Below are 17977 nucleotides of genomic sequence, written 5' to 3'. Positions count from 1 at the left end.
ACACACACACATCCTAGGGACCCGCATCCGTCACTGCGGCAGACAGTCTTAGCTGGTCTAGGTGCCAGAGCAGAGGGAGGGCAAAGGACTATCCTAGAACTTCCTCCCCAGAGCCCAGTCCTCGGGGTCCAGCCTACAGGGGTGTCATGGATGAAGGTGAGCTGTGAGGAGCCCCAGAAGTCATCTTGGCCAGGGAGCCACTGTGCTTTCCGAATGGCAGGGGGCGGGTGAGGCAGTGAGGCGAAAAGGGACAATGCCATCACAGAACAGAAGGCGGAAGTGAGGAGCCGTACCCCAGAGAGACCCAGAACTCAAAAGACATGCAAGACCATTTTGCTGCATTTCGGAGCTATGTGCAAAGGTGCCACAAACCGTGACAGGCGTGGGTTGGGGCCTCTGAGAACAGATGTTTACAAAGGAACAGCTGAGTCCCCCCCAGATCTTGGCCCGGCAGCCTCCACCATGTTGGTGCCCAGCTCTGCATCCCCATTCCATCTTCCCAGACAGGGCAGCTGGAACCCTCGACACAGACCAGACCAGCCGAGGAGCGCTCCAGAGCTGGGCCGGCCGGACTCCTGCTTGTCAAGGGGAATCGAGAGCAAAAGGCGGCACGCACGAAGACACACATGTACACACAGACCGGTCCTGTGAGCCTGCCCACGGGGGCCTCCTGCCCCAGTCTCCGTGGCCCAGGGGCTCCGCTTCCAGCCTGCAGCTCTCTTCTCCACGCTGTCCCCCGGGCCTCACGCATCAATTCCACGTCTCCCTGGCTGGTCCCGTTAAGTCCTGGCTCAGGGGTCGGGGGTCCCCAGCCCTGCCTGAGCCAAGGGGCACGCGTGGGGGGTGCAGGGAAGCTGCGAACTCTGTCGTGCAGCGCTCCCAGGCCAGCCGGGGCCGGTCCCCTCTGATGTGAGCCTCTGGCCTCCTGAGCTGGCAGAGGGCAGAGCAGCGAAGAAGAAGTGGCTCGTGAGCTGAGGCAGCTGAGCGCGGTCCCTTTGTCCGACGGTCACAGCCTGGAGCAGGGAAAGAAGGAAGAGATGGGAAGAGGTCACATGGATATGACAATGCCATCTTTGGTGAAGTGGCACCCTCTCAGAGGGCCAGGTGGTTTGAGATGAGCTGCTCCTGTCCTCTACAAGAAAAGGAGTTACTTCTATTTACTGAGGTCCTACTATGTGCAGGGCTCTGTGCTAAGTGCCACACATTCCTGATTTCATAGATGCCTGAGAATAGCCTGCAAGATAGGCACCCGTTTTACAGATGAGACAACAGAGGTTCAGAGAGGTTAAGTGTATTGCCCAGGGTGCACAGCCAGGAAACGGCAGGGTGAGGATTTGAACCTAGAACTCGTCCCCCCGGAGCATGTAGCTTCTGGACTGGGGATGGTCACCAGCGTGTGGCTGGGTTGAGGCCACGTGGTGCTGAAACACCAGTCTGCATGCCATGTAGAGCTGCTCAGGACACTCGCTAAGGAAGAGGGGGTGAGACCAGGATCTGTACCACAGACTCCTGCTATGAGCAGAGGCTTGGCTGACGACTGTCATGCCAGGATCTGGGCATCAGGGGCAGAAACTGGTGCTTACTCCTCCAGCACGGTTCTGGAAAGAGACCCAGAAGGTACACAGGTAATCCCTGCCTGGAAAGCAGGGTCAAGATCATGGATTTAGGGTCTAGGACAACCTGAATTCCAATAACTGCTCTGTTCCTTATTAGCTGTGTGACCTTTGGGAAGGCACTTAACCCCTCTGTGCCTTGGTTTTCTCATAAGTAAAACAGAGACAGTAATAGCACCTACCTCCTAGGGGGACTCTGAGGATTCAGTGAGATAATGCAGATGGAATGCTTGACACAGCACCTGTCACACATGTTTAATAAGTGGTACCCAGATGATGGAGATCATGCTGGTCGTCATGGTGATGATCTAGACCAGTGCTGTGCAATGGACATACAACGCAACCCCAAAGAATTGGAAGCAGGGAATCGAACAGATACTTCCACACTAATGCTCACTGCAGCGTTATTTACAACAGCCAAAAGGCGCAAACCAACCAGATGTCCATCAACAGATGAATGGACAAACAGAATCCGGGGCTATCCATACGATGGAATATTACTCGGCCATACAAAGAAAGTGATGTTCTAATATGTGCTACATGTGGATGAACCTTGAAAGCACGACAGAAAAGGACAAATATTGTGTGCTTCCACTTACATGGGATATCTAGCATAGGCAAATTCATAGAGACAGAACATAATGAGAGGCTACTAGGGGCTGTGGCCTAGGTCCCCACAACGTTCACTGAGTGGAGGGCCCTGGGGAAGCAGGTGTGGGACCACGTGGCCTCTTGGGGGCCTTCTGGTCATGAGAAAGCTTCTGAGAAGTTCTGTCACCCTTTGAATAAACTCCAGCCCCTCCCCTGGCCTGTAAGACCATGCTGACCTGGCCTCTGGCCACCCTTGGGACCTCATCTCCCTCCTGCTCGCCAGGTCCACCCACTTCCTTCCTATTCTCCCACCTCTGCGTGCTCACTCCCACCTGGACTCTCATTTCTCACGCAGGGGCCTTCTCAAGGGGCCTTCTCTGACCCGTTCCGTCCATCACCATCACACAGCCTGTCTTATTGTCTCTTCAATGATTACGATCTGAAATGATGGTCCTTTTAAAACATGTTTATCTGCTATTGTCCCCTATCTAGAACGTAAGCCCTATGAGGTCAGGGACTTTATTTATTTTGTCACTGTATTCTCACTCCATGATGGGGACAGACTGCTGGCCCAGAGGGGAGATTTCCTGAAAGCTAGGCCTTGTGGAGGGGTACACAGAATAGCTGACACATGTGGCATGGTAGGTAGGGCACAGCCTTGCCACATGACGCTCAGTGTCACTGAGGCATCGATCTTCATCAGGAAGAGACAGGCAAAGAGGTAGCCATGGTAGCCACAGGGACCAAGGCCCCGGATGGCAGAGTCTGGGACCCAAACCCCAGAGCAGACCCCGCTGAACAGAAACCTGGTGGGGAAGGTGGTGACTGGGGGAGGGAGGTGGGCGCATGGAAAGGAGAAGGCTGGCAGAGGAGTCAGGGGAGAGGGGAGCAAAAAGGTGACAAGGGCAGAGGACAGGGCAGTGGAGAGGGATGCTAAGGAAGAACACCTACTCTGCAGACTTCCAGAAATGTCCGGGGTGAGATAGGCGGCGGTTTCGCTTTGGCAGTTTCTCCAGCATGTCCATGAGCTTGGTGAAGGTAGGTCTTTCTTCTTGTTCAAAGGCCCAGCAGAAGAGAAGAATGTCCTAAAAGAAACCAACATGTGGTGAATGAACATAAATGGTGACTTCTTGATTACTCCTTGGCACACCGCATTGGATCTGTCCATTTGTTACCCACTTACCCCACTTCCATATTCCTCCATCATCCATCCATCCACCCATCCATCCATCCACCCATCCATCCATGTGTCCATTTCAATTCATGCATTTATCTTTCATCTATGATCCACCCATCCATCCTTGTATTCACCCCAATTTCTGAGCCTGTATAGCAAACTAGATAGGCCCTAAACTAGAAGGTCTGGGATACACTGAGATCAATAATGATCCCCAGGAGTTTTTCGGCATTTTTCTAAAAAGGGAGGGAGGAAAGGAAACCCTGAGATCTCTGTCCACATCCCAACCCTATAAGGGCTCTTCAAAGTCAAAGAGAGGAAAGCTACTCTTAGAATCTCCTCACCTGAGAGAGGAAACCTAGAGGCAAGTAATCCTTAAAAACATACAGATAATTACCCCTTCCCTGACTCATCTGTCTTCTGATCAAAAGAGAGGACTCTTCCTGCTGTGTTTTAGAGAACGATTATTAATTTATACTCAGGCTTCTCCATTTCTGTATATCTTGTTCTGAGTAAGACCTTAAAATTTTTATGTAGATGCAAATAAAATCAGAATCATTAGTATGGGTAATCTTCTAATGAATATCTTTAAAAAATAACAGAAAAAGAGGAATTCCCTGGTTCTATTTGACTCAGCCATCTATCGCTAGGAAAATCCTGGCCGAGTGCTACTGCACCTCTGATGGCAGGAACCTGAATTGCAGGCATAGTTCCGAGGTTTTGCTTGCTAAGCCCCAAACCAGGATCTGACAAGGTTGTGGGTGTGCTTCCTTGTCACCTTCTGGGAAAGCATTTGTAACCTGAACGCACAGGAGAAAGAAGGCTCAGAACTGTGTCTGCCTCTCCCCTTGTCCCCAGACCTGGCACTCTGCCGGGACTTACCGAGATCTCTTTCCCCATGCCGATCTGGCTGAGGTTGGGTTTCATGCCTGTGCCCATTTGCCAGATTATTGCCTCTGCTGGTTGGGTCTTGAAAGGCCACTCCCTGGCATGGAGTTCGTACCAGATTGTGCTGTTGGCAGACATTAAGGGGGTGTTGGTGTGATACGTCACTCATATCCCTCACCAACACACACCCACCCGGCCAGCCTGCTGACTGACCACCCCGCTCCCCAGTTTTTCCCTCCTGGGGCTGGCGTTCTGCCACCGGGATGCACTTAAAGCTTCTGGATATCTTGGAAGTCACGCTTTCCCCAGGACACCTTCTCAGGTGCCTGAATTGAAATGAATCAAAGCGTAGAACCTGAACAGTTTAATATAACGTGGCTAGGATCTCTGACCCTACATTTGTAATTCTAGGAAACCACCGTAAGGGAATAATTAGGGATACAGACAAAAATTCATTTACAAGGATGTTCTCTATTATCATCATCAGAAACAACACATTGAGCTTTTACTCCATGCTAGATGCCACTGTAGCCCCTTGCCTTGATTATGATTATGGGGGAGGCGTGTTACATGTGGCTTTTTATTCCGATGCTTTGACACCTGGGGCCTTGCTGAGTCTGGAGGGACTGCCCCTCCCCGGCTAGCCAATGCCTAGAGATAGGAGAGGACCCGCCCGGACTGTGCCTTTCATATGCAAACCAGCCAGCCCAGAGGCCCCTCCCCACCTCTCTATCAGGCTCTCACCCTTAGGGCCAATATTCCCTGTCCAGCTCAGGGCAGCCTCCAGCCCCGGAGCCCATTGACCTTAGTCATACTAGCCTACCCTAAGCCTGCTCACCCTGCCTCACCCATTCCTTCCTCAGGAAACCACAGCCAAGGCTCTTGCCCACATTTTCCTCCTTCTCCCTCTGCTTGCTGCCCAACCCTGGTGATTCCCTGTGTAGTCCTGCGTGGTATGACATGCCTCCTCCTTTTGGGCACTGTGAGTAACAAACCATCTTTTCAAGGGCATTGACTTCCCAATCTGTTGGCCTCATCACACCTGAATAATAACAAAGCCTACATTTGAAAACAGGAGGCACTGTTATTATCCCCATTTTACAGATGAGGAAACTGAGGCTCGGGAAGGTCATGGATCCCACCCAGGGTCACACAGCAAATAAGAGGTGCAGCGACAGCTGAATCCAGTTCGTCTGACTACAGAACGGCACCACGGGCCACTATGCTGTACTGGAAGCGCCCCCTCCATCCTGTTGAAGGGTCCTTCGTAATCGGGGCAGTGAACAGTTTGGGACGGCAACTCTGAAGCTGATGGTGGGGGCCCCATGAAGGAGGCACAGAGAGACGGCAGGCACCGCTCACGTGAGAGAGGGAGGGAGCCTCTCAGGAGCTTGGCCCTGGGCGGGGACCTTACAGGTGTTTCTCACGCACTCCTCGAACGCCTCGATGGGTCTTGAGGGAAGTAGAACTTTGCCTGGGGAAACGACTCTCCAGCCCCTTGAGGCCCCAAGATCTAAAGCTCCAATTCTGGTGGCGGGCTGTCCCAAGTCTGACCGGCTGCTCCACCACCAGTTACCATAAGGCAAGTCCTGGAGCCGCTCGGAGCCTCAGTTTCCTCACCTGTCAATTGGGAATTACAAAGGTACCGGCTCTGAAGGGTGCTTGTGACGATTCCAGGAGACGGCACCATTAAAAAGCTTAACATGGTGCTCAACACACTTTTAAAAGTCCCTTTTCTTTCTAAGTCATGCCTGAGCATGGTGTTCCCAGGCAACAAGATGCACCTAATTGGCAGGAAACCAGAGTACCAGGTCCCTCAGAATTCAACAGTGTCAGGAATAAAAGCCTCATTAAAACTTCCTTTCAAACCCAACTTTCAAGAGAAACTCGCTTTAAGAAAAAAAAAAAATTGCTAAAGATGAAAACTCCAGTGGGAAACCAATTACTTACTTTGGTACATTTTGTTAATTACATTTTTTCTTTTGCTAAATTTATACTAAAAGATACCAACTTAACGACTGCAATTGGTTTCAGATAACAATATCTAACTACATCAAGTTTGGGCACAAACTAATTAGGGCAAGTGACAGTCTCTAAAGGGGTCCAAGTGACAGATGTCGAGAATTCTGATGTGCCAGCAAACACCCGCCCCCCGAGATTTACAGAGAGGACGCAGTGTGGGTACTTTTCCACAAGACGGTCTGTCTACATCACTCAGGCTGCTGTCTACTTGCCCACATCTGCAGCCTGCAACTTTCCTTACCGGCTTCCCCAGCGTCCTCTCTGGCAGCCCTTGCAACCGCCCCGCGGACGAGGTAAGGTGAGGATTAGCACGGCCATTTGAGGGATGGCGCACAGACACCTTCCCAGCTCACCTTCTCAGAGCGTGCTGTTCTGCATCTTGGGGCTACGTCCTGGAGTCTCTCCTCCCTCCCCACTTTCAAAGACGCCTCATTCTCTCCTTCCCCTCTCTTTGCTGACAATCCTAAACTCCCCTTTCCCAAACTCTAGATGTGTAGATTCAGCTGCCTTCTGGTTGGTTCCATTGGTCATCTCCAAAGTAGTGCCAATTCTGTGTCCAAATCTGTTCTCTTTGCCTCCCTGGCATGCCCCAACCCTGCCTCACCTCCAGGGTCGCTACCTTTATGAATAACACCACTCTCCCCCCTGGTTGTTCAAGGTAGATATCTGGGCACTGCTCACATTCAATCCATCATCAAGCCCCATTGCTGCAACCCCACGAATGGTTCTTATGTCTCTTCCAGCTTTCATACCCACTGGCACTGATTCAGTGGAGAAAGCCAGCATCTCCCCTGGATTGGTCCCCCAGCCTCAAGCTTGTCCTTCTTCCATTCTTGACACAGTAGAGAGATTGTTCTAAAACTAGCAATATAATTATGTTGCTCCTCTGTTTAATAACCATCAATGGCTCCCTAGTACTGTGAAGATGAAGTGAAAACTCCTTAACTCAGTCTTTAAGTCCTTGCAGGATGCCTGGTTCCTCTCTAGCCTCTCATCTCACCGCCCCCAGCCTTACTTTTTCCTGATTCTCCACCCCTCAGCTCCCCTTCTCCCTCCACACCCCACACGTTCCTCCATTTCTGGTAATTTGTTCTCTTCTGCCCTTGTGTCTTTTCATATGTTCCTTCTATCTGGACGCCTCACCTTACCCTCCTCTGACCTACTTATACTCAACCTTTAACTAAGGCTCAAGAGTCACCTCCTCCAGGAAGCCCTCTCTGATCCCCCAAGCTGGATTTAGTTCTTCTCTCATTCCCACAGTTTTATGTTTATCCTCAGCATAGCATTTATCATACTTTGCTAAAATGTGCTCTGTCTTCCACCAGACAAGACAGAGTAGGGACCGTTGGTGGCTTTAAAATATGTCCACAAATTCTCTCATATCCCTTCCTGCAAAAAGCAGACCTTAATTCCCTTCCTCTTGATTTAGCGACTTGCTTCTAACAAACTGAACATGGTACAAGTGACAACACATAATTTCTGGGACTCGGTCACAAAGGCAATGGGGCTTCCAGCTGGCATGTTGTGAGGTCACTCAAGCAGCCTTTGGAAAGGCTGTGTGGTGAGGAACTGAGGCCTCCCACCAACAACCCCGTGAGTGCGCCACCTCGGGAGTGGATCCCCAGCCCGTCAAGCCTTCAGATGAGACTGCAGCCCTGGCCGACATCTTGACCGCGACCTCATGAGAGATCCTGAGCCAGCCCAGAACCACTCAGCTAGGCCACTCCCAAAGTCCTGGCCCTGGAAACTTGAGATAATAAATGTTATTTTAAGCCATTAAGGTTTTTTGGATAATTTGTTAACAGTAGGCATCGAGGGAAAGGCTCTTGCATGAATGAATGAGGGAATGATTCGGGTAACTTACCACAGTCACATAACCAGTTAGAACCAGGCAGGAAGCTTTGCTGGGGCACTGTTTCTACTTTACCCCATCAGATCCCCCCAGTCTCACCGAGAAATCCAGCCACCTTTGCCTCCACAGACAGGTGCCCTGGCCCTTCCAAAAGCACCAAAGAAATGATAACTGCCCCTCGGCCTGGGCTGGGGCTCTGGAAGGACAGGGTGGGCCACCTACCCCAGTGCAAAGACGTCCGAGTGCTTGGAGAACGGGAGCTTGTCCTCCTCCGTGTCGGGAGACAGCTGGCGGATGATCTCGGGTGCGAGGTGGCACAGCCAGCCATTCTGGATGCGCAGCTTGTCCTCCCGCCTGGAGAAGCAAAGGACAGAGTGAGTGCCGTGTCACAGCCTGGCGAGGATCGGTCCCCCAGCACTGACCCCAAGTCCCTGGACCATCTCTGCTGGCTCTCTCACATCCCCCCAGCAGGTGCTGCTGACCTCGTACTTAAGGCCAAGAGCCGGTGTGAGGTGCCGGGAAGGCTGGTCTGGACAGACACTCAACAATCAAACCATCATCGGGACCCTCGGCCTCTGAGGCCCCCACTTCGCCATCTTCACTCCACGAACACAGCTGATTCTTGTCATTTGTGGTTCCATAAAGTCTCTGCAGACTCTGAATTAGCAAATGCCGAATCATTTGCTCCTAGAGGACATATGTATACACACAGACGTGCACACATTCGCATAGCTTATAATCCTAAAAACAACTTATTCTAGCCTACTCTGTTTTCTTTATTTTACACAAAAGAAATGAGGCTCAGAAGTGTTAAGTGACTTGCCCAAGGCGACCCCACTACCAGGTGGCAGAGCCGTAAAACCCCATCCAGCTGGCTGCAGAGTCAAGCTTCCTGCGCTGCACTGCCCTCCCCCTTAGGTCTCCAGCTCCGGTCACCTCTGTATGAGAGCTAAAACAAGAAGGCAGAGCATCCTCTTGTCCCACCCTGGATGGGAACATGCCATGTCAAGTGGCTCAAATTTTCACCATCCTGTACATGCCCATGAGTGACTGCAAATGTGCCATGAGTATTGATTTGGGGGTTATAGATAAATTTTAGTGAGTAGGTGAATTAGCAAATATGGAATCCGCGTATTATGAGGATTGACTGTATTTGTGACGCATCTACTACGCTTAGGCTCTGTTCTCAGCACGGGGAACACAGCAGTGAACAGGACCTACATGGCTCCTGCCCTCCTGGGGCCTGCACCTTGCTTGGGGAAGGCGACAACAGATGAATTAAATAAATAGGAAAAATATAGCTAGTGATAAGTGGTATAAAAAATTTAAATACGGGAATGTGTCAAGGAGAAGAGGGGGCTTCCTTTAGGTAAAACGTGAGTTAAGATCTATGTGACATAAAGGATCCAGCCATGAGAACAAGGAGAAGAAGACAGTGACACGTGACTGTATTCTAGGCAGAAGGGACAATTAGGACAAAAGCTCAAGGCAAGCCCTGTTTACGGTGTTCTAGAAACCTAAAGAAGGCCAGTGTAATTGCCACACATCGTGCCATCCCATGTGCCTATTAAAATGTATACAGCCAACCCTTTGTTGATGGGCCTTAGGCGGTCCCCCCTTCACCACTATATATGATGCTGTGATGAACATCTGTGGGTAGGTGCTGTGAATATATCCCTTCACCGGCCTCTATGATTCTTTCTTAGGATACATTCCTGGAAGAGGAAGGATGCTGGCTCCCTTCTTCACACTGGAAGTCTTCAGCAAGTCCACGGCTTTTCATTTGGGACTGAAATCTGAGCAGACCTCCTATGAGGCTTCCATGGGTTCAAGACTCCCAGGAAAGGGCCAGTCAACACAGGGAAAGTGGGAAGGAGTGGGATAGGGAGACGGAGATCTCGAACCATCAAGAGCGAAATCGTGAAGGACCAGCGCCTCCAGCACGTGGAGACCCGCTGGGGACCTGGGGCTGGCTGGCTGGGGCTGTTCCTCCAGGGTGGGCTTCTGAGCTACATGAGGTGCGATGCTCTGTTCCTTTCACGCACTCACTTGTGTCCTATAATCATGATGTGCGATGCTCTGTTCCTTTCACGCACTCACTCGTGTCCTATAATCATGATTCTTGCCCTATCTGAACACCTTCCAGAGCAGCGTGATCCAAGAGAACTTTCCACGATGATGGAAATGTCCTCTGTCCGTGCTGCCCAATACGGCAGCCCCTAGCCACTGTGGTTACCGAGGATGCAAAATCCGGCTAGTGCCACAGAAGAACCGAACTTCTAACTTTATTTAATTTTAAATCAAGTTACAATTGTATAGCCACATGTGGCTGGTGGCTACCATATTGGACCGTGCTGCTTGGACTGTTATTTACTACAAATGGATTTTTTCACTAATATATATATATATATTTTAAACACGACTATAAATGGAAACGAGCACTGTTTTAGTACACATTCAAATGAAGATGAACAACGTTTGTTCACGTGCTCCCTGAAGTCGCCTTGCGGATGACACCTGCAGGGAGCAGAGAACCCTGACGAGACAGGCTCTAGGAGTTTGGCGTGCTGGCTTTTGCTCTGGATCATTCTTTGTGGTGGGGGCCATCCTATGCACTGTAGGGGGCTGAGCAGCATCCTTGGGCCACCACCCACCAGATACCAGTCGCACCTCTTCCCTTGTTGTGACAACCAAAAATGTCTCCGGGCATCACCAATGTCCCCGGGGGGCAGGAGAGCCCCGACCAAGAATCACTGTTCTAATTTATACATAAAATAAGGAAATGTCCCAATTTCAGTCTGTCAGCATTAGGAACATGGCTCTGTACAGCAGACCTGATAGAACACATCCTCTGCCAGAAAGTAGGACTCAAGTCCATTAACAAGCCCTTGAGTTGGCAGGGTCCAGAGAGTTCTTGCTTCTAGACTTGGGGCCACCTGCAGGGGTTTAAGGACCCACCTGTGGCTTACTAGCTATGTGACCTTGAGCAGAGCCGAGTCTCCATTTTCCCATCTGCAAAATGGCCACACAGCCGGCACAAAGATGAAAAGGAGACAATGCAGGTTGTGGGGCTGTGTCAGCTGCCAGGGCCACACGATTAGTGGACAGAATTATTACGTGTGGATATTTTTTTATCTTGTGGACTCAGAAATGGAGTTGAGACTAGAGCCCCAAGAAAGAATGTCATCCAAGAAAGTGGGGCCGTGGCCTGGGCCAGCCGATATTTCCCTGCATGCCCAGGCCAGGGGGGTGGGGCGGCATGGGGTGGGAAGCTCTCGCCAAAAGGACAAGCTTCTCAGTTCCCATCTCCTTCAACTTCCCCTGCTGCCTCTTCCTGACTCGCTGGGTCAGCGGGGGTTTGGAATCGCAGGGCCGGACCAGGAGGAGGAATGGTGGCCACTCGACAACCATCAGCCTGGGGCGGGCATGGGCACACGCCTGGGAGGGGGCAGGAGTCAGACCTGGCACAGACACCCTGGGGTGTCCCATTCCCATGGTGATGGGCCCACCAGTGACTAACCCACATCATCCTCATCATGGTTATTATTATGATTAATAACAGCCTGCGGGTGGCTGGCATGATAGAGCTGGCATCTCAAATGGCACCTTTTCTTGACGATGGCAGAAAAGCTGTTTGCTCGCAACGCCGCGGACGGGCTGGGGGAAGCCCTGGCATCTGTTAGGATGTTCAGGACCTGCTCACCTCACTGCGCAACCCCCACCCTGCCCCAGCCTGGCAGATCTCCCCCGATGGGCACCCAGTGCCATCAACACCCCAAGCTCTCACTGAGGGGAGGGCAGGAAGGCAAGTAACTCCTGCTGAGCGCCTACTGTACGCCAGGTTGTGCATCCCACTTAATCCTCACAAACCTGCGATCAGATGGATATCATCTCTATTCTACAGATGAGGACACAGAGTCTCAAATCACGTAAGTGACCTGTCCAGAGCCACAGAGGCCATAAGTGACAGAGCTAGATCTGTTTGACTGCAAGTCTTTAAAACCCCAGAGACTAGCCTCCTAACCACAATTCTACACTAACTCTTGGAGAAACAGTATCATTAAGGGGAAAATTCTAAACGAAGGCCCTTACATCAAAGCACAGGAAGCCACTAATGGCTTTGTGGTAGCCGAGAAAGGTGGATTTCTGCTGGAAGCTGTCTCTGAGGGCTCCCTGGCCTCTCACGACACTAGTGGGGTTTGTGTTGACAACCAGGCTGGAGCAGGGGCGGGGCAGGGGTGCTGTGCGGGCAACGGGGCTGGAAACCCCCGTGCCCTTGACTTGAACTCCCTTCCTGATTCACACTGGGCCTCTGGGAGTGAGTGAAGGAAAAGATGCTCATGTCATTCCATTTCCTTTTCCTCTTCTTCTCCCTGTGGCTTCAGAAAACCATGAATCAAAAGGAAGAAAGTGAGAGGCTTTGCGCCCCTTTCCTCCACTTGGGGAAGAATCCCCCACAAGGAGAAATGGAAAGTATGGACACGCCACCAGAAGGGAGAAATCTGATTTTTTTTTTTTTAAAAGATACTTGAACCAAGTTAAAGAAAACACCTGCTGGACCTCTTTTTGTCTGGACACAAATAGTTGAGTTCATAGTGATGTCACCAACTGCTGCTCCCTGTGGCCTTAGCCTACAGCAGCGGAAGGACGGGAACAGGTGAGCGAGCGATTCCCCGAACATCAGTGCTGCTGGGAGGCAGCAGGAGGAAAGAACTGGCAGGGTCCAGCCCTCCTGCTTCTTGGGTGCAGACCTGAGGGACCCTCTCCATCTATCTATTCATTGATCTAGTTGTTTCTTTACTGCCTTCTTATTTTCTTATCTTTGGTACTGTAGATTTGGAGACTGAATTTTTTTGGATGGAGTAAAATCTGAAAAAGATGCGTCAGCTTCTGTTTGTCACTGCATCTCACAGAAACAGCTAGGTCAAGTTGTGCCAAATTTCGGATGGTCTGGCTTAGATTCAAGGTATCATAGAGCGTGAACAAAATTCACTTTCCGGGGGCCCTGGGGTGCACCTTAAAGAGATCCGTGGTTCTCCAAAGCAGCTGAAACTGAAGTCAAATGAGAGAAAGCATGGGGCTGCCTTTCTGGAGAGGCGCACCATTCATTATTAGGGGCGTGATCAGAGAAAACACGCAAGGTTTAAAGTTTGCATGAGTGTGTGTGTGCGCGCGCGTGTGCATGAACGACATACACATTCCAAATTAAAAATCGCAAAGGGTAGACTTTCTGAATATGGCTTGTTTATTTGGGATCAAGCTGTTTTTCACGAGGTCAACTCAAGGCGGCTTGCTCTAGGGTGAGTGGTGGCTGAGAGTTAATTACTTAATGATGGTTAATGATTCTCCTGAGTGAGACTGGGGAGGTATATGCAAATTAATACTAACTACAACAGCTCAGCAGCAGCTACCATTCCCAGCGTTTCCTGTGCTCCAGGCGCTGGGCTGGATGTGATTTTATTTTATCCTCACGAGGACACTACAACCCTTGGGCATCATCGTACCCATCATTTTTCTCGCAGGCGAGGAAACTAAAGTTCAGAGGAGTTCCACGCCTTGACTAAAGTCATGGCTAATAAGTGGCAGAGCCAAGCAGGGCCCCCGGGTGGGTCTGACTTTAAATCACTTGCTCTGTTAATCACTCTTGCTGTACTAAAATTAATGAATTCATAAGAAAATTCTGAGCAAGGCCATCTTGGGCAATCCCAACTCCCAGGTGCGTACTTGGACTAAGTGAAGAGTCCTCCAGTGAAACTCAAGGGCAAGGGCTTTGCAGGATTTGGGGATGCTCTGTGTCCGCTCAAAGGTGCCATTTGCAAGACAAGCCCCTTTGGAATCAGAGAATGACCTGGGCATCAGCGCCGCATTGTCAGCAGAGCAGCCTAGCTGCTCAGCTAAGCGACCTTCGACCCAACTACCGAGTCCAGGTCACTAAAGCCATTTAGTGACTTTTCACCCCCTGAGGGTCATCTATCATGAACCCTCCAGGCCCTTCCACCACCTCTCACCTGCCAGCCTGCAGCACCCCGGAAATGCTGAAGAGCCCAAAGTCCGTGATCACCACTTTGCCGTTGTCGTAGAAGACATTCTTCGACTTGAGGTCCTTGTGGAGAATTCCCTTGGCGTGGAGGTAGCCCATGCCCTACAAGAAGCAAGGACACAGGGAGTCGCCAGAGAAAACCCAAGTGCTAGCTGCCATCCTGGCTTGGGTTTACGGTTCACACTCCGTCCCTTTCCATTGAGACCCCACTGAACAGCTGCAGAGCTGGGGACGTGCCCCAGGGCTTGCAGGCGGCATGGGAGAAGGCTTGGCAAGTGGCAACAGGGAGGGTCCCCAAGAAACAATTCTGCCACCACCTTCGGACTACTGCAAACCATCTCCATCCTGCTCTCCTGCTTCCTGAAGAAGAAACAAAGGAAGATGTCTCTAGAGGGAAAAGGGAAGCGACAGACCTGACAAGAGGTCCCCAGAGAAAGGAATTCCATCGACCATCTTTCCCTACTTCTTCCTCTTTGAAAAATAACTCCTCGCAGGAGACCGTTCCTTATATCAGCTTGACCCACCCCACCGCAGAGCGCGCTGCGTCCCTCAAGAGGTGGACCACGACCCCACAATGAGGAACATGGACAGGAGTCTCCTGGAGGTCTGGCTCCAGGGTGAATGTCTCTATATTTGTTTTGCTTTTATGAGCAGTCACATTTTTATTTCTTCTTGTAGCTCAGTCCTGACACTTCCAATGGGAAATAAAAGCCTGATCACAACTGACTAATGAGGTACCCGCGAGAAAACGCAGAATGTTCTTGTTTGTTTTAATCCCAGACAACACCCAACAATTTGACATTTCCCCAGAAGCTGCGGAGAGAGGTGGCTTGTACGCATGGGGATTCAAGGATTCAAGGGGTGCGGGATTCTAACAGTGAGAACTTCCCCCCGCTCCCTGTAAACATCCAATTATGATGATGAGGCACCAGATGGAAACCAAACATTGGTAGATCAGCCCTGATGGTTGTATTTCTGCAAAATTCTTACATACACACAGCCTGGTATTTTTCAGATAGAGTCTGATTTTTTTCAAGCCCAGACTGTTGGTCTGAAGCCAGACCATGGGTCTCAGGAGGGGCTGGGTCGTTCCGAGGTTCAGGGAGGAGGCCCCAGACCCCATCGTACCTTCACGATTTCTTGGGCAATTTGCCTTGTTTTGTTGACATCCAAGACGATCTTGGCGTCCCTCACCACAGAATAGAGTGTCCGTCCCTTGCAGAGGCTAAAAAGCAAAAGGACAAGATAAATTCTTGGCAGTTGTTAAGAAGAAGGTGACCACAACGACAGTTGTTAGAAGTGACATAGAACAGAGGGGACACGTGGCCACGCCACTATTATGCCTATGAGATAATAAGCCTGCGGCTGGACCTCAGAATTGGTTCTGGGATGCGGGGCTGGGAGCAAGTGTTCTGAGGGTCTTCCGGACCTTCCTCAACACCCTCCAGCATCCAAGGATGCCCACAGACTCCAACCTGGTCCAGAAGTAGGTTCGCCACACTCCCTCTGCTCCAGGTCGCACAGATGGAAAGCTGTGCATAAACCGACAACTTCAGGGGTCCTCAGATACCACTCAGACAGCACTCTGCTGGCCACTCGTCCCAGCTGCTCCCACTCGCCAGGAGCTGCTGGTGTGTGGGGACAGTGATGAAATACCAGCAAAGCAGTGGCTGACGGGTACTAAGTACCATCAGCAAATGATGCATTCAAGCCTTTAGACAGGGGCGTGTAAACACCAATAATACTCCCCCAACCAGACACCTGTCTAGATAGAGGGATTTCCAACTCTTTTCAGCCTCATTGAGCTCATTTCGAGGACCAGTGGTTTAAGATGAATGACAAGAGGAAAACGGACATTATGCAGTGACAGTAACACCTCCTCATTTAGAAGCCTGCATGCTCATCCATCCTCCTCCTCTGAAGTAAGCCCAGTTTCTGGCACACACAGAGCACGCCCTCAGTAAAGTCACCGAAGGAACAAGTGAATGAATGAATGAATGAAGGAATTCTAGAGTCACCGTTCCTAGCCCCTAGCACTGTGTCTGGCTCATAGTATCCAACGTTGGTTGCAAGAAGAAGGGATGATATTAGGAAAGTTCATTTTCCATGGATGTCAAAATAATGGATTGAATTTTTCGTTTAATCTGACTTTATTGCTAAAATACTCCAGGCCTTTTATTCGTTCCTTTAGTATTTATTGAGCCCTTGTTGGATGCTAGAGTTAGCCAAGATCCTGTAGTTGAAACCAGAACTCTGGTAGCAGAGGGATCTCAGTTTAAACCCCAGCTCTGTACCTTCCTTCCTTCTTATGTGTCTTTTGGTGGGTTCCTTAACATCTCTGGGCCTCAGTTTCCTCATCTACCAGATGCAACTAATGATATCCACCTTGTAGAGTTAGTATGAGTAATGAATGAGAGAAAGTGTTCGGCACCATGCCTGGCACCTGGTGGGAAGCGTGCACAGTGGTCAGGAGAACAGAGGCCTAGAGTCAGACTCTGGGTTAGAATCCTGGTTTGTCAGTTAGTGACTGTGTGACCCTGGGCAGGTGAATTAACCTCTCTGAGGCTCAGGTTCTTTGTCTGTAAAATGAGGCCAAGAGTTCCTGTGTTCTAGGGTTATTAGGAGAATCACATGAAAGCTGGTGTGTGCAGGTGTAGACATCTCTCTGTGCTAACACATAGCGAGTCCTCATGAAATGCTGGCTATGCTGAGAGAGAGTCAATGATCAGTCAAATGGTAGACATACACACAAACTTGTGCAAATATATATAAATCATAAATTTATACACAGATCACTTCTATTATCCATCCATCCACCACCCCAAATGCTATGTATAACTGCCCATGATCTTTGACTAAGATCCTTTTCTTCACCTGCTGAAGGTGAGCGGCCCAGAGTAGCTGACTCACAGGGAGTCTGATTCACCTGCCCAAGGTCGCCCTGGAAGTTGGCGGGTGGCAGCCACGATGACTCAAGGCTGTCCCCGCCTTGCTGTCCCAGGCAGGGTGTTTGCTGTGGCTGCTGGAGGAGCGGTGGAGGTGGGGTGGTCTGCACAGCCAATTAAACCATATTGACATTTAAATATTCGGGATGGCAGAGACCGTGGGCGGATTCCCTCCTCTGGATCCTTCGTTCTTGAACAGCCACCTACACTCATTACAGGCCAGAGCCCAGAAAATACCATGCCCACTGCGGGTGGCAGAGCAAACGATCGCTACAGGCTCCAAGACTCCCAGAGACTTCTGCTTAAGGTAACTGCACATGGGTCGCAGGTTTCCAATGTCCATCCCTGTCGTCTTCTTTCCCTGCTCACATCCTCCTTTCCAGCAGCAGCTGCTGAAGTCTTTGCTTCTCTCACTACCCTATGGCGTCTGCAGCCATGGACAAACTAACACTGACAGGGCTATAAATTGGTAGGACCACAGCTTGGCACATCTACTAAACACACAAATACACAAATAACCCACAACCAGCAATTCTTCCCCTAAGTACGTACCCAGCAGGCATGCATACCCATGGTCACCCACAGACATGTACTAGAATGTACTAGAATGTTCTAGAATGTTAATAGCAACACATTCATAATAGCCCCAAACTAGAACCAACCCAAATGTCCATCAACAGAAAAATGGATAAATGTGATATATCCATATAAACTATATTCATACTGTCCTCTAGAATAATAAACTATTGCTAACTGCAGAGGACATGATGTTCATAAACATAATGTTGAGCAAAAGACGCCAGACACACAAGACTCACACTGAATGATTCCATTTCGATAAAGTGCGAA

General features: G+C 50.3%; 1 protein-coding gene across 5 annotated transcripts in view; it reads right to left on the bottom strand.

Annotated features, from left to right (window-relative positions):
* Positions 1–321: 321 nt before the first annotated feature.
* KSR2 (kinase suppressor of ras 2) overlaps positions 322–17977 on the bottom strand; it is a 387277-nt gene continuing 369621 nt past the window's right edge. For 4 of the 5 annotated variants that reach the window (XM_070275419.1, XM_070275417.1, XM_070275421.1 and 1 more), the window contains exons 15-20: positions 15312–15408; positions 14152–14285; positions 8366–8497; positions 4264–4393; positions 3156–3289; positions 322–1013 (exon numbers count right to left, since the gene is read on the bottom strand). In XM_070275419.1, coding sequence (XP_070131520.1) covers positions 1007–1013; positions 3156–3289; positions 4264–4393; positions 8366–8497; positions 14152–14285; positions 15312–15408 — 634 coding nt within the window. In that variant the 3' untranslated portion in view covers positions 322–1006. Of the gene's footprint in view, positions 1014–3151; positions 3290–4263; positions 4394–8365; positions 8498–14151; positions 14286–15311; positions 15409–17977 lie in introns of those variants that run through there. The other variant, XM_070275418.1, reaches the window with a different exon arrangement.

The sequence above is a fragment of the Equus caballus genome, chromosome 8 (genome assembly GCF_041296265.1).
Source record: "Equus caballus isolate H_3958 breed thoroughbred chromosome 8, TB-T2T, whole genome shotgun sequence".
NCBI classification, from domain to species: Eukaryota; Metazoa; Chordata; class Mammalia; order Perissodactyla; family Equidae; genus Equus; species Equus caballus.
The sequence above is the reverse complement of the archived record's forward strand: the minus strand, read 5'-3'. Positions and strand labels throughout refer to the sequence as shown.